The 23817-nt window shown below is 35.9% G+C and overlaps 1 protein-coding gene across 2 annotated transcripts in view; it reads left to right on the top strand.

Annotated features, from left to right (window-relative positions):
- Positions 1–1041: 1041 nt before the first annotated feature.
- BRD1 (bromodomain containing 1) overlaps positions 1042–23817 on the top strand; it is a 59882-nt gene continuing 37106 nt past the window's right edge. For both annotated transcript variants that reach the window (XM_009318764.1, XM_009318765.1), the window contains exons 1-3: positions 1042–2424; positions 16231–16387; positions 22830–22961. In XM_009318764.1, coding sequence (XP_009317039.1) covers positions 1058–2424; positions 16231–16387; positions 22830–22961 — 1656 coding nt within the window. In that variant the 5' untranslated portion in view covers positions 1042–1057. The remainder of the gene's footprint in view (positions 2425–16230; positions 16388–22829; positions 22962–23817) is intronic.

The following is a 23817-nucleotide window of genomic DNA, read 5'->3' as shown; positions in this document are numbered from 1 at the left end:
AAGGCATAAGTATGGAAGCTTTTAATTAGAAATTTTGTGATCAAAATGCACGCTTGTCCTAGTCATGGTGCTTCATGGTGCGGGGGGCAAAAAGCTATCTTTTAGTAAGGTACGTGGAACGATCCTTTTCCAGTAAGTGATAAACTTGAAAATTATGGTAAAGAGCTTGGGATTGTATTTAAAGACAGGGAGATTTTTATCTACCCTAGTTGCTCTGAGAGCAGCTCTTGAAGGATCTGTGGATGTAGAAGGGTGTGCGTACATGCATACTTGCATGCAGGGAGCATGTTGACTTTGCTATAAGTCAAATCTGCTTTACAGGTGGAATATTTCCTAGTTGCAGTCTATACTGCGCCGTATTGGACATTGCAAGTTCAGTTGTGTTCTTGTCACTTTGTAAAGAATAATAGGCTCACTAAGAATTGAGAAAAGTAAAAAGTAAAGGGCTGTCAAACTGCATACTTGCCAAATCTGAAAGTATGCGCGTTTTTTTAGCTTTAAGTATAGGTGTAGTAATTGAGTTGTTAACATGACTATTTCAAATTGCACTGGGAAAAATTGTGGGGAAAACTTGTGTTTCCTTTCATGATTATGTTAGTTCTTTTGGGGGGAGGTCTGGAGAAAGTAATATGTAGCTGTTGAAAATTCAAACTGCAGACACACTTAATGTATTAGGAAATACTATATTAAAGATTTTCTTACAATGTAACAGGTGTAATTCTTTTCTGTGGCACTTCTGAAATGTTTTTTTTCTCACGCAGAGGTCTTACAGATAGCTCTTCTGTAGGATTTTTGTATCAAGGATCTTGTATAGCTGTGTTTACTTAGAGAAGGTGTAACTTAGGAGATCTATTTATCATTAGGTTAAATTTGTACAAAACAGTGTGAGCAGTCCTATTAAGTAAGGGTGATGGGCTTTTTTTTTTTTAATTGAGTGGAGAGTTTGGGTGCTATAGAACTGAAGGGTTTTTTTTCTTGCTATAATAAAATTAATATTTTAATACGAATGGCTTTTATAATATTAACTGTTGCTCTAATTTTAGGTAAACATTACCAAATGAGGAGAAAAGGAAGATGTCATCGAGTATCGGCAGCAAGGCATTCTTCTTCCCCATGCAGTATTAAGCACTCCCCCACACGAGAAACCTTGACATACGCTCAAGCTCAAAGAATGGTTGAAATAGAAATTGAAGGTCGCCTGCATAGGATCAGTATCTTTGATCCTTTAGAGATTATATTAGAAGATGATCTTACAGCCCAGGAAATGAGTGAATGCAACAGCAATAAAGAAAATAGTGAAAGACCACCAGTTTGTCTAAGAAGCAAACGGCATAAAAATAACAAAGTGAAAAAGAAAAATGAAGCTCTTCCCAGCTCACATGGTATACCTGCTACAACAGCTCCTCTTCCAGAACCAAAAGTACGGATTGTTGAATACAGTCCCCCTTCGGCTCCTCGGAGACCTCCAGTTTATTACAAATTCATTGAGAAGTCAGCAGAAGAACTTGATAATGAAGTTGAGTATGACATGGATGAAGAAGATTATGCGTGGTTAGAAATAATAAATGAGAAGCGGAAAAGTGACGGAGTGTCAGTTGTTTCACAAAATATGTTTGAATTCCTTATGGATAGGTTTGAAAAAGAGTCTTACTGTGAGAACCAAAAACAGGGTGATCATCAGTCTTTAATTGATGAAGATGCGGTGTGTTGTATATGCATGGATGGTGAATGTCAGAACAGCAATGTAATCCTGTTTTGTGATATGTGTAATTTAGCAGTACATCAGGAATGCTATGGGGTGCCATATATACCCGAGGGCCAGTGGCTCTGCAGACACTGTCTGCAGTCCCGTTCTCGGCCTGTAGACTGTGTGCTGTGTCCAAACAAGGGAGGTGCCTTTAAAAAGACTGATGATGATCGTTGGGGACACGTGGTGTGTGCTTTGTGGATTCCAGAAGTTGGATTTGCCAATACAGTTTTTATTGAGCCAATTGATGGTGTCAGGAACATTCCCCCAGCCAGATGGAAGTTAACATGCTACCTCTGTAAACAGAAAGGTGTTGGTGCCTGCATCCAGTGCCACAAAGCAAACTGCTATACTGCATTCCATGTGACGTGTGCTCAAAAGGCCGGTCTATATATGAAAATGGAACCTGTGAAAGAACTAACTGGCAGTGGGACAACATTCTCTGTAAAAAAGACTGCCTATTGCGATGTACATACTCCACCAGGTTGCACACGGAGACCTCTAAATATTTATGGAGAAGCTGAAATCAAAAATGGTGTTTGTAGAAAGGAGGGATCAGTGAGAACTGCTAGGTCTACATCAAAAGTCAGAAAAAAGACAAAAAAGGGCAAGAAAACAGTGGTTGAACCCTGTACAGTTATGCCAACAGTATCTGCTCCTTATATCCCCCCCCAGAGGTAAGCAAACAATCCAAGTGAGAGAAACCTTTGCTTAATTATCTGTTTCATTTTAAACCAATGCTTTTAGATGCCGACGTGAAGTTTTTGTGCATTTCTTATATGCTTTCCTTAAAGGCCATACTTGGAGGATTAATGTAAATTACGTACATTGTACTTTTGTGAAATTGCAGTAACTTCCCCAGTGAAATTAGTAAGTGGTCTTTCTTGTCCTCAGCAACCTTTTTTTGTTTTGTTTTGTTTTGTTTTGTCAGACCAAATCATGTGGTGTGCTCGGTTGTTGTCATTCGCTGTACTTTTGAGAATTAACCACTGAATTCAGAATAGCATATGTAGTTGACCTTCATATTAAAAAAACAGCCAAGCTCAAGGTTAACTGTACTCATAATTTGGGAATCTGAACTTCTTTTCCTCATTTTAAGAGCCCCGAAATGAAAATTACATTTGCATGTATGATTTGAATCTTGTTCTTCTCACCTAAATTAAGTGTAAACTTGTACTGTAAGATCTGTGTAACAAGTACAAAAAAAAACCTCCAGGAAGTATTTTCCTTGTGGGGCAGAGTAACTTTTCAGGAGGTTTTTCCTAAATTTGCATTTTTCCTTTTGTAAATGCAATAGTGTATATCAAGGTTTGGATGAATTTGGTACCTTGCAGACTTTTTTTAGAAAAGTTAGCAAGTAAGTGATGGTAAGTTAGTTGGTTAATGTATTCTTAGTCATGGAACCTGAAATGAATGTGCCCTCCCGTTCAGTGATGCTATCAAATATCTGTCCTATAACTTCAGTAAAATGTTTGTGTTTGAACAAAAATGGATTAATGCATGTGACAGAGTTTTAATCCTAATCTTGTCTTTGCTTATGAATTTATACTTTGTGAGAAGTTCTGTTTAAGCTGATTTTTATATTAGCGTGTCTTTTGCAGTTCTTACAGGAGCTTTTGTTATGTGAGTGCAAATATAAAGCATGAACACCAGAACTTAAATTGCTCTTTACATTTAACAGGCCATATTTTTGTACTTCAGCAGTGGTGATCGGGGGGCTGGCAGATGGCTCTAGATGTGGTGAGGCTAGTGAAGTGACGCATCAGAAAGCAGGGATGTTTCAAGTGATGTTTTCATTAGTAATAACAGAATTGGAGCAAAATGGAGATTTTTTTAGTATCTTTATTTCAGAAATTCAAAAGCTCAGCATGAACTTCAGTAACTTAGAACAGTAGCATCTCTTTTCAGATTTCTTTCAGTTAAACTGAGTTATAATGCATTTCAGCAGTGGAAATAATTTGTTTCTGGGATTTAGGCAATGACAGAAAGCTCTGGAGTAGAAGGATACAGTTTTGACTTTGCTGAACCTTTGAGACATGACATGCTGGGCTGAGAAATGCAAAATTGGACTATTGGGACTAAAACCAAGTTTGTCTTCATAGAGTATTTGTTTTGTTTCTGGCATTTACAACATCAATATGTTTGTTTACCCCCTGAATTAAATTCTTACTGATTTAAGAACAGTAGTTAAAGTTTCTCAAAACAGGCACCACTTCATGTGCAGGTTCATTGTACTGTGACAGGACTCTGAATGCTCAGACAGTGAGGGCTCTTAAAATAATACAAATAAATCATGTTTTTCTTGAAAGCTGACTCCCAGGTCTCAGGCAGTGGACAATTAAGGGTGGTTAAATTAATCTAAATAAATACATGTTTTGAGACTGCAGTCCTTTCCTGTAATAAGTTTTGTTAATGCAAGTAGCTACTTATTGACAGACTTTAACAAACAGCCTTTAGGTCCTGTGTGGTGTTCACAAACATGAGATGATTGCAGTGTTCTCTGATACGATTTGCTTGGTAAAATGGTACTTTTGTTTAGTGATGCACTGCAGAAAATCTTATGTTGACAGTAAGCAACTAATACTGTTACTTTAACAGGTACTGTTGTATGTGGGAGGGGGGAGTTTGTATAAAAGAATTTGGCTTTGTCTTAATTAGGACAATCCTGATCGGTGGTTTTGTTTTTTTAAGATAAGAGAGAAGATGAACTAAGTGAGAGTTGAGGATTAGAGTGCATGTTCTCAGTTGCACCTCTGGCAATTCTTTCCATTGGTAACTTTCATAAAAGCCAGACCCTAAAAGGATATTATCATCAGATTTTTTTTTTAACAGTGTCATTAGATGCCAGGAACAGAAATATAAAGACCTTTCTTTTTTTTTCCTATTTTCTTTTTTTTTTTAAATAACAACTAAATTTATTCTCAAGACTGCAGAGGGATTCAGCTTTCTGCTGTTTATGCTCGGTTTCATGTTACTGGACACAAGTATAGTTCCTGTATTCTATATCACAAGTGTAAAAAATGGGCACAGTTTAAAACTATTTTGAAGTTGAGCTTTATTGTAAATTGTTTGTCTTCAGCTGAAGGAGACTCTTGCTTAAGTATTCTTTGTAATGTGAATGTGCATAGTCCTAGAAAACTAATGAATTAAAAGCAAAACAAAAATGGGCATCTTAAAAGGAAAAGTGATTATGCTGCAGACCCAAATCTCAGTTGTCTAATTTTCTTTGGCTATATTTTTTTTTTTTTTCCCTTTAGGAAAAATCGTGTGTGTGTGACTGAAATACATACCCATAAACTAATAATGAATGATGTGATCATTTTGCAGCGTTCTTCATTTAAATGATCCCTTTTCTCTAATCTGTTTTTTTAATGCCCTTTTTTTTCCCTTGGAGCTGAAACATTATTTGCCTTTCCAGAGATCTCAAGGAAGAGCAATTAAGGTATTTAAATTATCAGAGAAGAAACATGTATGCTCAGTGTTTATACAGTAGTGCTTTTTTCCTAAAGAATTTGAAATGAACATGTTTTCAACATCTCTGGTAATTGAGGCATATAAGGAGATGGAGATGTTTGGTTTGGTGTACTTTCTTAATCATTAATAACTAGACTGTATGTCTCCTTGGCATACAGCTGGTTCTTTAGAGTTGGTAGCTGCAGAAGTATAGAAATATGAAGATAATAGTGAGGAGCAAAATACTTGGTGGATGTAGCCCCTGAGCACACCTGCTGAAGCCTGAGGAAAACCCTCTTGCCATTTATGTTTAGTTTAAGGTGGAAGGATTGCATGCTGTTTCCTTACCTGGATAGTGAGTGTATATGAAAGACTGGGCATTTTAATAATACCATTTGTAATAATTCTGTTTTCCGAAACACCTATCTTAATGTTCAGGATATGTTAAAAAGACTGGTGTAGAAGAACATATTTCATAATTTCTACACAGCTTTCTGTAGCTCATGAATTTCTGTATCAGCTTATCTGTATGTTGGGTTTCTACGCTACTGCCTGCCATGAAAGATTTTGAGAGCTGAACACTTTGCGGTTACCAGAATTTCTTACACAGATGTCATACTCTAAGCTTTTGGCTGTTAAGTTACATAGCTAGTGTCATTCTGTAGGTCATTTGTAATCTAATTATTAGCCTCTCATACTATCATCTGTGCACTACTGATTTAAGAGTGTAGGATCAGAAGGTTTTAACCATTGATGATAGGAGATGAATGCTTGCTTCCCTGTCTCTTCTTTTTTTTTTCTTTCTTTTTTTTTTCTTTCTTTTTTTTTTTTTTAATGCTGCACATCTATCTATCCTGTTGCCTGGGTATTTTAGAAAGTCTGTACCTGAGAATCCACTTCCAAACGTGCCGTACGTAGGTCATGTTAGAACCTTAAGGTGACTTCAGTTTTCAGTGCTGTTGTCTTAGTAACTTGCTTAGCACTTGGAATAGTATATGGGACCACGGGGGAACCTCTTATGCATATATGATTTGCATCAGGCCTTCTGGTTACGGAAGTGTGTTGTCTCTTTACTAGGAAATTCCATTCAATTTTTCTTGAAATATGAAACTGTTGAAGATTGTTGCTTATGTTGTACTGCTTGCATTCATCAGCTTTTTTTTTTTTTTTTTTTTAAGGCAGAAATGAGCTTAGTCTAAAAGTCACATGTTTCTGGGAAGTGTCAGAGCAGCTGTGTTATGGGAGGAGGGTGAGTGGGGAAGGACACTCCCTCAAACTGTACCTCTGTATGGGAGGGACAGACAGTACCTGCACCTGTCGGCAAATGGTCATCAGAAAAGTGGCCTCCTGCTGCCACCAGCTAGTTCGCCTGAAGACAGTGGCAAATTTGTTCTTGCAGTGTTTGTGCTCTACTGATGATGCGTGATGGTTTAATTTTGCCTAGTAGATAAATTATTTTTTTTCCCTAATAAAATACTAAATTTTTTTCTAATACTAATATATAAATTCTAAAATTTTTCCTAATAAAATACTAAAAGTATTTTATTTAAATAAATATAATAAATAAATATATGTAAAAATAAAATAAATACTAAAAGTATTTTATTTAGATTGCAGGTCCAGAATTTCCAAGTTAGGAAATCCTAACTTCTAGGGCTGACTTGACAATCTAAATCTAGCTTCTTGTCTATGTTAGTTATTTTGTACTGGTTCTGTGCTCCATTTCTTGTGGATTTTTTTTTTCCCCCTGTTGCTGCTCATCCTTGTTCTTTATAAGTGAGTAGCATGGATACACAAAGGAGAAGAGTTGCAGTGTTAGCTGTGAAAACTATCTGGTTTCTCTTACTTTTGAGTGCTTGATTCTTTAGTACAAATAACATGGTTTTGGTGCAGTCTCTTGATCTTGTGTGTTGAAAGAGGCATTTAAAATGTGATTGCTTGATGAAAAGCAAAGCCGATGTCAATATTCATGTTCTTTGGAAATGTTGTGAAACTAGGATATTGTGGCTATATACTTGAGGGGAAATTGAATGTGATATAAAATATTTAATCTTCAATATTTTCAAAATGTACACTGAGATACAGTGTAATTGCTTTATTAAAATACCATTCATGCTAGTATTGCTCTATTAAGTATTAAAGTATATAAATATTTGCTTGTATCTTTAGTTTTGGTTTCTACATGGTATATTTGGAGTATCTGAAATTAAGAAAGCATTTGAAATGCAATACTTGTACAGAGAGCAAAAAATAAGCAAAAGCCCCACTTTCATAATCAGTAAGAATGAGGTGTTATACTTGTTTTCCATGTTGTATGCACCAGTTGTGTTGCATCATATTATTGAAAGAGAATTAAAAGATCCTTATGAAAGTAGGTAAGTAGTGGGCAGGTAACTGAGAGCAAAAATTGCTGAGGCACTTAAAAAATATTTTCAGCTGTCTTTAGAAATCAACATTCATGTGCTGCACATTAACTGATTTTTCTATACTGACCTTTGCTTTTGTTAGAAAGCATATTGCTCCTGGTAGTAAAACTGGATTTCTGTTACTGCATGTCTCAAGGCAGAACCAGTATTTCCTTTTGTTTTATAACTTATCCAATTGAACTATCCTGAACTTTCTTACCAAATAATTAAATGTAGTCTTGTTATCTCAACATAGCAATCTTGATTGTCTCTAAGATGAAGTATGGACCAGAAAGGTAAATGAACAGAAAGTGATAAAACACAATATAAATGGAAAGGAATATTTGCAAGGCCTTTGAGACACTGTTAGTCTGCATTCACAAGTGATGCTGCTTAATCATATATGTGGCTCGTGGGTTTCTTTTGGGGATGTGTTTTAATGTTTTTTACGATACTGTTGTGTTTTGTGTTTTTTTTAATACCTTCAGAAAGTTATTAAGTGGGGGAACGAGAATTAAGAAATGCTGCTTAAAATGCAGCGTAAAAAAGCCATTGAAAAATACTACTAGAGCCAGTGTTGCAAAAAAATTGAAAGCTGAATAAATCCAGACTAATGTCTGTTAGCTGTTTATCCTTGAATATACATGTATGAATACTTTAACAAAATCATGTGGATTTACTTAGTTTAATTACAGGAGAGCATGATGTAGGTATGCCTTATGGCTATACCTATTAATTAGATGATGGAATCACCTAGGTAAAGTGGAAGGGGATGCTAGCAGTCACCATCCACTGATGTTTCTTGTAAGATTGATTGACTTTGAAACCTTTCTGATACATGTGGAAACTACTGCTGATATCATCCTGACCTCTTTGCTTAAATAAAAAAATAATTTTGCCTAAATCAAGAAAAGAGCTACTGCGGTGCTCACTAGCTTTGCCTCAGTGGTATTTAAAAAAAATAAAATAAGGTAACTTTAGAGCTTTCTTTTCAAGCTAGTTCGTTTTGACTCTGGTTGGCTTATTAAATAAGAATTAATTAATGTGTTTGAGAAGTGTGACTTATTTAATAGGTTGTAAAAGTGGATTTTTATTTTGAGTAAAAATAATGGGGAAGATACTTGTATATCTGGTATTAAAAGCCATTGATGTCCGAGGAGTGATTTTTCCCCTCCCCTAAAAATCCAGAGGATGGAAGTGCTGTCTCATATTTAAATATGCCCTTTTTACAAAATGGACATAGGAATATGGTGTACATATAATTTTTTTTTCTTTTCTGTCTTCTGTTTATTTTGCATGTACAGGGCAATGAAACTTAAATTATTATGTTAGATATTTCTGTAAGGTGCATCATTAGTATTCTGTGCATCCTCTAAGGGTTTCGGTCCACAATGATTATATATATGATAATGCAATTATGAAGATCAAAATGCATGTGTCTCTATTTTTCAGTACTTCTGAGTTTCACCAGTTACGTGAACTTTCGTTAGATTTTTTTGGTGGCAATTAGAGGGAGTTGCGTCTTGTAAGTGCCATACAAAAACATGATTTTCAGAATGTATTGTCTGAAGAACTGTCTCCTGGCAGTTTTTAATTCAATAGTCAAGTTACAGAGCGCACAAAAATGTGTAGATAAATACCGAGATTTCTTTTATTACAGATCAAAAGGCAATTTTTGATTAATACTTTTTCTTCTGCAGATGTGAATTTAGCCTTTTGAGATTAGATTTCAAGATCATGTGTGGTCTGGTTATGACTACTACAAAAAAAGAAGCACAGAAAAATATTTTGAGAAATTTTAAGGAAAAGTCATGCCTCAATATTATGTATAGGAAGTGGCAGAAGTAAATCTATGCATGTGTTTTTTCTGAGAAGACTAAGGAGGTTTTCCAGTATGACAGGGTGTGGGGGGGGTTGTTTCGTTTTTTTTCTTTATCCAAAGGTTTGGAAGATCACGAACTTAATTGTTTGAGTAGGAACGAAGTAACTTGTTACAATTAACGGAGAATTGACTGAAATATAACATAGCATTTTCTTAACTCTTAGGTTCAATGTTCTACTTCCTTGTCCAAGAAAAAAGTTACAAGCTGTTAGCTCAAGAAGAAAAATAGATACGTGGTTTCACAGCCATGTGAAGCAAGAAAAAGTGCTTCCTACATGTTCAGTCAAAATTAAATATTATTTAAATACCAATAAATGTAGGATAAAGAATAGGAGCCTGGAGAGACTTTCAGGCTTCAGAAGATGTATCAATAGATATACTGTTGGATTCTCAACCTAGCAGGGAAAGGCAAATTCAATAGCTAGAACTTTAAAACATATAGACAAAAAGGAGTAACTGTGAAGATGATTAAACACTGCATTATAGTAGTAAGGGAAGTTATTCGGGAACGGGACATTCCTGTTTCTTCAAATCTTCAATACAAAAGCTAGAAAGTAGTTATAATTAGGAAAGTGTGTGTTCGTCACATGGGGATTCTGCAGACTTGTGTTGCACAGAAGTTTCAATGAAATCATTGTCAGTCTTTTCAGGATTTGATGTGTACCCTGTTGGGTACATAGCTGGCTTCTGCTAGGTACAAAAGAAACCTTATCCTTATTCTTTTTCAAAAGGAAATAGAGACATGCAAATGGACTCCAATTTTTTGAGTATTTATCTATCTGTGTTGTCTTTAAAGCTGATCAAAAGGGTTTGTTTGTTTGGTTTTTTTTAGTTAAGAATTCGTATAGTAACTTGAACTTTTTATTGAGGGAGGGGATAACATACAGACACAGCAACAAAACACTCTCTCTGCTGTTGGTTTTGTGTTTTTTTTTTTAAACTAAAAAGTGTATTGAAAGGTTTTACAAAAACTGTTTGATAGGCAGCTGCTGCCAAAGGTGCTGTGTGGGAAGAGTAGGGTTTCATCTGTCCAAGCAGGCTTTCTCATCTTCGAAAGCTGAAGTTTTTGGATATGGAGCTAGGAGGAATAGTTGGCAAGGCCCCAGAATTAATTCCAATTCCCAAAATAGACACTTTCATAGCTTTTTATTTTGTTTTTCTGCTAATTCTCTTCCAGTTAGTGTCAGTGGAATTACTATAACTGTCTGTAGGTAATTTTTGTGTCTTTCCTGCTTTCTATGAGTCTCAGTATGTTCTGTGGAACTTTTCTGAGCAAGGCTTGAAAATTCACATGTTCTTGGAACTCAGTTTACTTTGTTACCATTTCTTCAGTTTAGATTTTTTTGTTTTGTTCTGCAATCTTTGTGTTGAAAAATAGGGGTATTTTATTTGCCCGGTAAAGTGGAACATCGTTTGATTGTTTAGGAGTATTACTGTGGGTCAAGAGAAACTGGTATTTTAGTGATATTAAATAAAATTTTACAGAGTATAATTTAGTTGTGCTAGTCTTTTGCATGTACCTTTAATACAGCTATGTTGGATAAAGGAAGATTCAAAATAACAAATTGATGAAACTGGCGGCTCAGGACAATTATAGTAATTAAACTACTAGGTTTAGTTCATGTCTAAAAATTGATTAATTTTAGTGGGTATTTGATCTTACTTAATCTTACAGATTGTCATATTAAGTTCCTTCTGCCTGAGTTACTATAATAATACTGGCAAAATCACATGCTTGCTTAAGAAAATTTTCTCTCTAGTTTGTATTTCGAAAACTTGAGAATGGAGAGATGCTATAGAAGTCTTCATATATTGTAATACTAAAATGATATCTGTGGGGTTAAAAAGCATGTTTGGTCTGTGGAGCAGTTAGTGATTATTAATAGAAAACTGGCTGATTATCTCTTATTGGCTTTCTTACATTGAACTGCCACATAGTTAGTCACCAAAAATACTGTTTTCACTTTTTCTTGTAACCAGTTGCCGTAGTTGCCAGTGACATGTAACTGAAACTGGGAGAGGAAGGCAGTCACGAGTAGGAAGAAGGAAGCTGTGAGATTGCTAATATGACAAGAGCACATGTCGTACGTTGATGAAAATTATTTTATGCATTTATCTAAAAGATGAGGAAACACAGGACTGAGTAACACTCAGCTTTCTCTGAATGCTTTGACCAGTGCATTAAGAGTATCACCAGGGGAAGATTATCCATCAAATGTCTCTGTGTGAGGAGAGGGCTAGTGTAGATCAGCTGATAAATTACAGTTTCTCGTCAAAGCTGTTGTACATTAACTTCCATTTTAAATTAAATTATTTGAGTCTGTCTTAGCCTTTCAAAACAAACCAGTTTCCTGTCCTCATCCTTCTGTTGTTTTTGTAAATGTAGTGTATTCCTAATGCCATAATTTACACTTTAGCCTAAACTATGGTTTCAGGTTGGGAACTGCAGGTGCTATTTGAAAACTTCAGTTGAAAAGGGACCTCCCCCTTTTTAAAGACAAGCAGGGAATTGTACGATACCTCTGTATCGTGTCTGTAGTGCACGTCACAGTATTTTACAGTCGGATACAAGTGGGGCTGGGGAAGGGAAGTAGTACTGGCTTTCTCAGTTGCCTGTGGCACAAATAAAACAGTTTTGAAAAATGTTTTGACATCTGTGTAGTCTTGGAATGTAGCCCACAAAAAGGGAAAAAACAAGAGGGAGTATGACTGGTGGTACCAAAACATCAAAAGGCTGCAGCGGTCATCAGCTTGAAAACTAATGCTTTTATGGGACCAGTTATATAACAGCAGCTACTGAATTTCATGGGAACACAGCCACCTTTTTAAGAATTTTCAAATTCTTCTTTCAATGTACTTTATTTTAAATAACTGATGAGGGAGAAAACAGCGTACTGTGAGCCACACTGAGCTGTTCTTAAGGCCTCAGAACAGTGGTTCAGGCTGCAGAAAGTTACAGGTAAGAACTGTTCTGCTCTGGGTTTAGCTTAATTGTGTTTAAATGTTTTGAGAGAAAAGTGTTTACCACTTGACACGGTCCATTTCAGGATGCTCCTTGGGAATTTTGTCTTAACAAATTCTCTGTTCCATGCGGAACCTGGACAGCAAGAACACTTCTTGTCTCCCTGCTTGCTTTCTGTAGTCGCTATAGTTGTGGCTTTTTTTTCCCCCTGACATATCTCAAGTCAGTTGTGATAGGGAAGACAGTAACTCTCGTAGTATCTTCCAGATGTATGTTCCTACATTCTCTTCTTTGTGAGCTGTCTTCAATAGTAGTCTTGCACTTATTTGGCAATCTTAACAGAGATATAAAAAATTATTAAGTAATGAGATTGCTCATTGCAGTGAGATTGGTCTATTTTTTCTGAAGAGAAAGCACAGGTTCAATTGATACACTTGTATTTAATGTGCGTTTTAAATATCTGATTTTTTTTTTCTCCCAGTACTTACTATGCTTGACTTGCCATTAGAAAATAAAACACTACAGAAAGCTGTTCTTTCCTGATATTCTTATATGTGGAAAACGTTACAGGGTGGACTGATACCTTAGCAAAAAAATGCCTTTGCAGAGGTGTTGTGTGTAGTTTTGGGAGGTGACCTAAGTTCTGTAAGCCTTGCCTCTGCGTGGGGGACTTGTCAGTGTAGTGTAGCAGTTAATCCTGTCTTGTGCAAGTCAGATCCTGGATTGCAAAACTATGAAGTCTTCAAACAGCTCTCCCTTACCTGCCTCAAATATACACTTTTTTTTTTACTCTTCAATAATTTCTTTTAAAGTACATCTCTCTGTTGAAAAAAAGGTAGTGGAATGTGCAGCAAGCTCCTTTAAGACCTCAAAGACTTTCAAAATTCTAGTTGTGAAAATTTAGTTTCAACATTTACAAATTTAGTTCAAGCTCAGGTAGCAGAAAGGAACTTGCTCAAGACTGGTGCATACTTATGTGCCTTACTTCATGCTTGTGTTCAGCTTCACTGCAGCTGAATGTATCTTTGTGAGAACCTCTTTCCCAATATGGTAGTGTTCTCAAGGGTGGGAGCTTCAAAATTAGTACCCAGTCCGTGCTGCTTCTAGGGTTCTACAGCAGTGGACGAATCGTGTCTTATTTTCCCAAAATGGTTGTATTGTCTGTCAAAATTTAAAGCATTTCGGACACTAAAAGTCTATCTGGGAGTACCTGACTAAGCAAAAAGATGATCAAAGAACTGCGCTGTAATGAGTGGGTTCTTAGGGTGTAACAGCAGATGTTACATCCTCGTTGTATCAATAAGATCATAGTGTAGAGGCTCTGTGGATATCTGCCATGTGAAGAGCCTCTGACCTCTGTATTTTGAGAAACTAAGGGGTGATAGGTGGTATACTGCCACTACCGAAGTCTGGTGTCTAAATTAAATACAAACTGCCAGTATTTGTTTGCTTTTATTTGGAGGGAAGGCAGAGAGGAGTAGATTTCTACCCCTTGTTAGGTAGTTTCTGCACTCCAAATTACCTTCTGGTTATTTGTATTTTTAGAGTTGGGAGAATATCTTCTGTGAACATCTTTCCTAAGTTTATTCTAACATTTTACTATTATAATTATCTATGAATAGAATGGTTCATTATGTGAATGGGCAAATGTACTTAAAGCTGTAATTAAAGATGTTTGCTTAGTCTTGCCACATCTGATGGGCATGAAGCCAAGGCACCTCTCTTCATGTTAAATTAGATTCTCTGATCTTTCCAAATAGGTGTGTGTATATTTGGCTTTGCTTTTTTTGACTCAGTTCAGTGGGTTTTGCTCCTTCCAAGAGAGAGATATGAAAGTAATTATTTGACTGTGATTGCATTCTATGATTAATTGTAATCTGTTGTGTTTGAAGTTTAATATGGTCACATCAAGGCCTGTTCTGCATTGAGTAAGTCTTTGTGGAGCCTGCCTCTGCCCTTCAGTGAAAGACTTACAAGACAGTCCTAAGTCCATCTGCAGACTTTCTAAGCTTTAAGTTAAGCTAAAATTTTTCAAGAATGCCTAACTGGCTTAGTTATTAATTGAAAAACAATGTTACTGAAGGACACAATGGCGCTGTATTTTGAAGAAAACCTGTGTTTGCTCTGCCTTTACCCTGTGATGACTGAAAGCTCTGTAGCTACAGGTAGCGTAGCACTGAGTAGGCGTATTGCACCTTACCTTCTACGCAGCCCAGAAAAAACAACCGGGGATAGATGACCTGGGGTGAACTCGGGGTAGAATCATTTGTATGTCTGGCTGAAAAATATCATTCATGTTTCCCAGCTATTCTTAAAAATAATTTTAACCAAGGTTTACTTATAGTTTTAAATTTTGTTTAGGTATTTGACTAGGTTTTTTTCTACCACTTACCTGACAAACTGCTTTACTCCTAATATTAAAAGGGAAAAAGCAGAAAAATACTAATATGTATATATGTTCCTGATTTTTTATTGAAACGTCTCATGGTAGTGGTCTACAAATCAAGCACTTCTTGAATTTAATTTTGCCTATTTTGGTATTAAATTTTATTGGAGAATCTCTGATAAACCTACTACTATCTATTGTAGAATTTTTCTATGGGTAGTAATATACTGCGTGAAGAATTAGCAGATTTCTGTTCATTGATATATCCTTTCTGTAACTGTCTTACGTCCAGCTCAGGGAAATCCTGTTCTCTCTTTCCAACTTGCCACTGCCCCCAAACGAATGAACAATCCCCCTAACAATACAGGTAGTTGGTGCCTTGGGCCATCTTGTGTTAATTTTGCAAGGGCTGCCACCAGTGACAAATCCCTGCAATATCATACAATGACAAAACCTTTTTGTTCTGCAACCATCAACTTTTTTTTCATATTTTTGCCATGATTTCAAGATTCCGTAGGCACAGAGAGTTGAAGATCTGTTTCAGATAAACTTTTTTTGAATGTAAGTTTTGAGAGGTTAGTGTCATGTGTGAGACTTTGACATTTTAACGTGTCGTTATTTAAAAAACAGTACTCAAGGTTGTTGCGTGTGATGTTCATATAGCACTTTCCTAGAGTATTTGTAAACAGTATATGTAAACAGTATTTGCATCTATTAAAAAACAAGTTTGGAGAAAATACTATTTATTTAATCAAGACATTTTGCTTAACTGTTTGTATCGTCCTCTCTTGCATCTTTCCTGTGTGGATATTTTCATCATATGTGTGGGGTAAAATCATAATTGTTCTTCCATTTTACATTTTTTTGTTCGTTTTATTTACCAAAAATCTAATGTTAGTATATGAGTAGTACAAGCTTTATGTTGCATGTTTTTATGTAAAAAGTTGGAAGATATATTGTCTTTAAAATAAACTACTAATTTTGTGTGAAGATGGCAACAAATGATCTGAAAAGTTTTGTAGGGATTTAGATCTTTATTTCTGATTTATTTTCAATAGGAAAATTATTCTAAAATGCACATAAAGCTTTATTCTCAGCCATAATCTGGGATTGCTCTTGAGATAATGATCATGAAAAAATTGATGCCTTTTAGCTTTATAAAGTACCTTAACGTATTTGGTAGAAACTACAGTGTCAAGCAGCTGTATTTGATTGTAACCTACTGCTCAGAAATAATTGTACTGAAAAGGGATGTCATTAAAAGAAATTAGTAATATGGTGATCACTGCTGCTGTTATGTTATACATTCATATATATCTGATGTTTAACTTCCATAGACAAATACATTTTATGTTTTGCTGCAAAAAATACAATATCAGTTTTTCCATATTTTAGATTAAATAAGATTATGAATCAGGTGGCCATTCAGCGGAAGAAGCAGTTTGTTGAACGAGTGCACAGTTACTGGTTGCTTAAAAGACTGTCTAGGAATGGTGTTCCTCTGTTGAGAAGGCTGCAGTCCAGTTTACAGTCACAAAGGAACACACAACAGGTATGTGACACACTTTTTACTTATAAGAAGAAATCAGAAAATCTCTATTTCATAGAGTAAAAAATTAACCAGGAAACATAGCACAGAGTAAAAACTTTCTCTTATTCAGCACTGAGTAAATTCTTTACCTTATTCTTAAGTAATATGACCTGTACTGGAAATCGAACATTATCTAATCCTTTTTAATTTGTGAGATATGACTAAAATATATATATTTGTGTGGGTTCTTCTTTTGTTTCACTTAAATGTTTCACAAAAATACTGTCAACAAAACTATCCTAATACCATTGTTCATTGACTAGTATTGTGTCTTTTTGGAACTCATTCCTCAATGTGCTCTGAGTTAGTAAGATAAAAAAGAAATTTTATTTTAAATTCATCAAAAGATGCAAAGCAAATGTCGTCTTTGACACTTATAACTGAGAAAAACAGTGGGGTTTACAGAGTAAAGGTTAGACATGATAAATTACAGTTTTTTTAATTCAGATCCTTATTGCCCACTGTGTTCGGTAATAACAGAACAACGAGCAAGTTGTTGATGAAGTTCAAAGATCTGTTTCAACTTTAGTTTCACTTTTGACATAATTACGTGAGATTGTAGACAAGCATAAATTCATGCTGATATTTTGTTCATGTAAAACTAACCAACCTAGATGTATTTTAGATAGGATGAAAGTTGTACACATTTACCAGTCAGATCGCTGAAAAACAGAAAAGCAGTCACTTCAGATGTGTATCAGATTCAGAAAGAGGTACTCTTCTGCTTCCCATTTTTATAATATTAACAGCTCTTCAGGAGCATTAGAGATTTTGGCAGGTCTTTTATTGTTTTGGTTTCAAGTCACTGGGTGGCTTTGAAAATAATGAAAACTTCTTTTCTGAATTCTGTATATGGATCCATATGTGTAGACCTTGAAATGCTGTAAAGCATCATGATGTGGAAATTCTTACTGCATCCCAGTTACTTTTTTTAATTGAACTGAAAATGTAGTTGGCTGTGTTCTTTCCATTCTCCAGGTGTTTGACTTCCAGTGGAATTGTTCCTGTAAAATAGCCTCTAGAACTTAAGAATGCATTTTATAATCATTTAAACTGAGACTTTTTTCCCCCCTTTAAAGCTTAACTATTATTTTTGTTTGAATTGTGTTGCTATTTGCTAAGTCAATAATTGATGTAGTCATAAAAATACCATGGTCAACACTGCTCCCTAATTATTTGTTCTGTCCTTTTTGTGTGTGTTTCTTTTCTTGGATTTTCATGGAAATAAAATAATTAATAATTCCCAGAACAGTTGAGGTTGGAAGAGACCTCTGGAGGTCATCTGGTCCAACCTCACTGCTCAAGCAGGGCCACCTATAGCCAGTTGCCCAGGACCATGTCCAGGCAGCTCTTGAATATCTCCAAGGGTGGAGACTCCACAGCCTCCCTGGGCAGCCTGTGGCAGTGCTTAGTCACCCTCACAGTACAACAAAACAAAACAAAAAAAGAAAAGTGTTTTCTGATGTTCAGAGGGACTCTCCTGTGTTTCAGTTTGTGCCCATTGCCTTGGGTCCTGTCACTGGGCACCACTGAAAAGAGCCTGGCTCTGCCTTCTTTGCACCCTCTCTTCAGGTATTCATATACATATTGATGAGATTCCCTCCCGAGCCTTTTCTTCTCCAGGCTAAACAGTCCCAGCTACCTCAGCTTTTTGTCATAGCTGACCTGCTCAAATTGGAATTTAGGTGGATTCCTTTTGGGTGGAATTAACTTTGAATATAAATTGGCCACTTGTTTATCCTTCTTTCATTGCTTCTATATTACTCCGTTTTAATACTATTTTTTGGGTTGTAACTTCTCTAAAATATTTTGTATTCTACATTTAATCTTTGATTAATCTTTTAATTCTGTATGAGAAGTTTCTATTCTGAAGAGTGGTGCCTGGCAGTTACCTAATAATAGCCAAAATGAATTTATTTGGATAGTAGCCTTTTTTTTTATTTAAATGAGCTTGAGTCCTTAAAAATAATAAAATCAAGCACAGAAGTCCTGGGCTCTTGCAGTATAGACCTAGGCTATAGTTAGTGTCCGAAAAAATTATACTTGCTGGTTGGTAGTTGCAAAGTACTTTTCCTATTGAGATGGCATGATGGGACGGCAACATTTATAAATATTTAAATAGTAACTACTAAAATAAAACAATTCTTATAATTGATGTTTGATTATAATAAAATAAGTCTTAGATAAGAGCTGTTTAAAATCCCTTTGCCTGTTCGCACTCCTGTACAAACACTATTTCTTTCTTTTCTAATTTCAGACCTATGCACTATTCTTAAGTAAGAAAATAATGAAAATATTTTCTAAATTAATTGGAAACTATTTATATTGGTTTATTAAAAATTGGGGCACTTCTGAGACTTTATGCTTAAAAACCTAGAATTGAAATTTACTTTGTCTTTTGAATAGAAAAAGCAAGTTTTGAGCAAAGCTGAGTATTAAATGATTCTCTTAATGAAAAATGTGTAGGTAGTGCTTTTCGGTGAGTAGCAAGTATCTTGTGTATGGCATTGTGTCTTCTCCATACATCTTCAATATGTATTTATAATACCTATTAAAGTAGTCATAACTGCAAAGCATTTGATGCATTACTCATCTTCATTACTCCAAGTATAAGCCAAACCATAATGAAGACTTTAATAAACAGCTGTGGCATAGCTGTTGTGAGAACGCCTCAACATTTTGAGATACAGATGATGTTTTGTTCATTTCGGTCTAGATGGGAAAATTCTTTTTACCTTATTTTATGTGAGAGGTCAGAACGTCAAGAAACCTAAATAGGTTTTCAGTCAATCAAAGGAACATAAACACTGATCGGGGGAGATTTTTTTTTTTTAATTATTATTTAAACTGAAAAGAAATGTTAAGATGAGGAACCAAAATCCTGAAAATGGTTTCAGGATGCCGAGTGGAAAGTGGCTTTGATCCCTCTCCAATGTTTGTTTACTAGAACAAATTTGGCAGGGCGGGAGGCATTCCATGATTTAGAATTACTTCCTAATGAACGTGTTTCAGAGCTCAGTTATGATATGCTTTCGAAGGTGATGTTACATAAACTAACAGTTCTAAACCAGGCAAAAAGATCTTGGCTTATATACTACCTTACCATCTGCAGGAACGAGGAACCAACCCTCTGAAAGAATGGTTTATACTGTCACTTCTCTCTCCACCTAGAAATTCAGGAAAGGTATTGGAAATACACTAATAAATTTACATCCCCATTATTTTAGGTTTTTTTCTGTACTTAAAGAATGCTTGGATAAAAATAAGGTGTGAAATGTAAGTGTAGTAGCTTGTTGCTGCTGTAGTGAGGTTGGTTTAAAACTGCTGTTCGGAGAAACAAAGTAGAAGGCGCTGGTGACTTAAGGTCATATCTGCACTGAAGATTTCAGTAAGAACACAAGTTGCAACCACAAAATGTTTTTGACCAATTGGCATACAAGTGCCAGCAGAGGGTCTTGATAAAACTAATTGTGTTGATCAAGATCCAATTTCATCACTGTAATTCTGTTTTTGTTTGGCTCATATTAAGTTACAGTCCCTGTAGGGAGCAAGGCTGTCCCCATGTATTCACATCCAGCATAAGGAGTGATCTGTTGGTACGCTGACATGATTCCTGATAGCATGCAGAGACTGGTAATATACTCATGGCGGGAGTTAGAGCTGAAGACCAGTTCTCAGTTGATGCATGTTCTGTGTGTAGACTTAAAAGTGTCTCCCTCTTCCCTCAGTATTAATAAATGTGTCAGTTTTAGCTTTTCTAGATAATACTTGATGTTCAGCAAGAACTAAGTCCACCAGAAAATACCACAGAGTTTCTTTCTAGGCTTTTCTTGTGTAGTCAGCAAGAAGAAACTTTCTGGCTTTGTTACAGAAAGAAAGATTTGGAAGAAGAACTCTTTACCAGGAAGTTAATAGAAACTTTCCTTGTCAGAAAGCTTTTGAAAACTAAAAATTTTGCAAGGAACTCTTTTTATCCAAGTTTTTACTAGTTAGATATTGGAAACCAGTGCATCATGCTCTTTTCAGCTTGCCTGGATCTTTTACTCTAATTAAGGTGTAAGTTGTATGTCAGGTAATAAATAGGTTAGGGTAAAGGAGGTTTATCTTAGCTATTATAACCGTGTCTGCCAACATTTTTTGACACTTCTGTGCAAAGTAATTGGAGGCTTGCTCTTAATCCCCAAGACAGAGTGACGTTCAAGAAGGGAGTATACGTGTGCACAAAAAAAAGCAAACAAGGTGCTCTTGATACTTAGGGTCACATCTGCAGATTTACACCTACCTGCCTATTTTATGGAATGAAATTGGTCAAACAACTGATTAAACTAAAAGAATTTTTTTTTTTTTTAAAAAGCGCAACTGCACCTTCAGCTTTAGCCAAATACTTAAGTCTCTAATGAACTACCCCAAGACCTGCTCTAATAAAGTAACATTTTTTTTCTTGTTGTATTTAAGTTTCCTGACCCACCCTAAAACTAATACGGTTTTGTTGACTTAGCTTTCACCAGGGTCAGTTCTCCAGTTTCAAGAACTATGCAATTACATAGGGCAAAAGAGCAGACTCTGAATGGCTGCAAGCAAAGAGAGGACAAGCCTTCCACTTTTAGCAATAGCCACAACTTAATTTTGGTCCTGAAAAACAGTAAAACTATGAAAAAAAAGTATAGCTATGTCAGTTAACAGTTAGGTTGCTTTTCCACACATGGGATCAGAAATGAAGGGGAGTAGGAGAACAGCAATTAGTGGCAGTGTAGACTTTCTAATTCAGTGAGTCTCTGAGAATTCTAAGGAGTTGAAAATGTGCATATTAATATTTGTGCTGTCAAAATTTACTTTGAACTATTCTGACCCTCAACAGTTAAATTATTATGTGTCTAAGTCAAGACTTAACTCCATCAAAGAAATTATAACTGTCAGTAGTAATAGTCATTAGGAAAGGGAACTAAAAGTTTCCAGCTACAATTTTTCGGTCTTTTGTGTGTGGTGTTTTTTTGGGTTTGTTTTTTTTTTAAAGAGGAACAAACTGTTGTTTCCAGTTTGCTATACTGTAATACAGAGATAGTTGATAGTTAAGGATTTTCAACTTCCATAAAGTCAGAGATTTGAATAAAACTAACCTTATAGCTTCCACAGGTACATGCCTTTATTTTTACAAGGTGTATAAAGCAGTAAAATATGATGCAGATCATAGAATCATAGCACTTGCATATCTATTAGATATTTTTTTAAACTGCCAGTTTTTGCAGTTCTATTTTTAGAACCTTCTGTCTGAAAAACTACACAAGCTTCCTTTAGAGGACCTATGATACTTCTAAATTATTTTTCTGTTAAGGAAGCTTTTGTTTTGAGTGTAACAATTTGTAATGTTGGTTATTGTTAATCTGCTTAGCCAGTTTTCTTTATTCCTCTGTCTTCTATTTTTTATAACTTATGGAATTTATTGTTTGTTTGTTTTAGTTTTAAAAAAAAACACCACAGTGATTACTTACCAAGTTTATATTGGATTATGCTAGTTACAGGCAAGCATACAAAGCTGTGGATCTCCTTCTGAGATTCTTTTATAAAATGTTCATTTTAAATGTAATACTTTTCCAAAGCAAATGTTTCTTTTGTGTACTTGGTACTAATATCGGGACTTCTACTTTTTTTATGGCCTTATTTCTGGTGAATTACCAGTACCATTTGAATACTATAGGTAGTATTCCAATATCCTTCTTTTTCTTACGAAGAATAGTAAAAACAAACAAGAAAGGGTCTGTTTTCTGTATATACAAATCAAACTAAATACTGCAAGTGTTTAAACATTACTTCTTCATAAAAATGTGTGAATTAAATTCTTTCATCCATTCACTGAAAGGTTGTATTACTGTATTACCCATTTGCAGTACCATTTGAAGTTGTTATATTATTTAATAAACTGTTTCATTTCCTGTCCTCAGAAGTCATAATGATTTTGTTCTGTTACAAGCGCGTCCTAATTCTCCTGGGTGCAGGGAAGGTGGACTGCACAACAACAATTTGTTTCTACCAGGCTTGAGTTTCTGAAGACGCTGATGATGTTCCCCTGGTTTGGATTTTGATGTGAAAATACCAAATTGTATTTTGCAGCTTGTTATACTGCTACATTTTTGTTTGCTGTATTGCTTTTTCTGATGGAAATAGCCTTCACCATAGGATTGCTTTCCAGTTTATAGATTTTGTTTTCAGCTAGACAGTTGAGAAACTCTAGAAGATAAACTGGCCAGAGATTTTCTTTTGTTGCAATATGAAGCTTATGACCAAGTGCCGTAACTATGACAGTAGTTTCTCCTTTCCTGTGAATACGTACTGTAATTGCATAAAACTAACGTAAAAAGAAGTTAGTGTTTTTCATTTCATGAAAACCTTTTGATTCTTTTCTTAGAGGGAAGATGACGAAGAAATGCAAGCCTTAAAAGAGAAATTGAAGTACTGGCAAAGACTGCGCCACGATCTTGAAAGAGCGCGTTTGTTGATTGAACTTATACGTAAGCGTGAAAAATTAAAAAGAGAACAGGTAAATGGAGTACCTTTTAATTTGGTGAAACTTTTCTGAAGGAAAGATAGTTTACGTATTCTCACACGCAGTTTTTGCAATAGAAAGACTGCAGTCTTTGATCATGTAGGATCAAGAAACATAGATGCATGCGCACACTCATACAAACTGTTTAAAATATCTAAAATTAACATAGAATCGTAGAATGGTTTGGCTTGGAAGGGACATCTAAAGGTCATCTAGTCCAACCCTCCTGCTGTGAGCAGGGACATCTTCAACTAGATCAGCTTGCTCAGAGCCCAGTCCAACCTGACCTTGAATGTTTCCAGGGATGGGGCATCCACCACCTCTCTGCGCAACCTGTGCCAGTGCTTCACCACCTTCATTGTAAAAAATTTCTTCCTTATATCTGGTCTAACTCTACCCCCCCTTTAGTTTAAAGCCATTCCCCCTTGTCCTGTCGCAACAGGCCCTACTAAAAAGTCTGTCCTTATCTTTCTTTTAAGCTCCCTTTAAGTACTGAAAGCCTGCAATAAAGTCTTCCCAAAGCGTTCTCTTCTCCAGGCTGAACAACCCCAACTCTCTCAGCCTTTCCTCATAGGAGAGGCGTTCCATTTCTCTGATCATCTTCGTGGCCCTCCTCTGGACCCGCTCCAACAAGTCCATGTCTGTCTTATGCTGAGGGCTCCAGAGCTGGACGCAGTACTCCAGGTGGGGTCTCCCCAGAGCAGAGTAGAGGGGCAGAATCACCTCCCTCAACCTGCTGGCCACGCTTCTTGTGATGCAGCCCAGGATCGCTTTCTGGGCTGCAAGCGCACATTGTTGGCTCGTTTCCAGCTTTTCATCCACCAGTGCCCCCAGGTCCTTCTTGGCAGGG

This window comes from Pygoscelis adeliae, unplaced genomic scaffold, assembly GCF_000699105.1.
Source record: "Pygoscelis adeliae isolate BGI_AS28 unplaced genomic scaffold, ASM69910v1 Scaffold12, whole genome shotgun sequence".
Lineage (NCBI taxonomy): Eukaryota > Metazoa > Chordata > Aves > Sphenisciformes > Spheniscidae > Pygoscelis > Pygoscelis adeliae.
The sequence above is the reverse complement of the archived record's forward strand: the minus strand, read 5'-3'. Positions and strand labels throughout refer to the sequence as shown.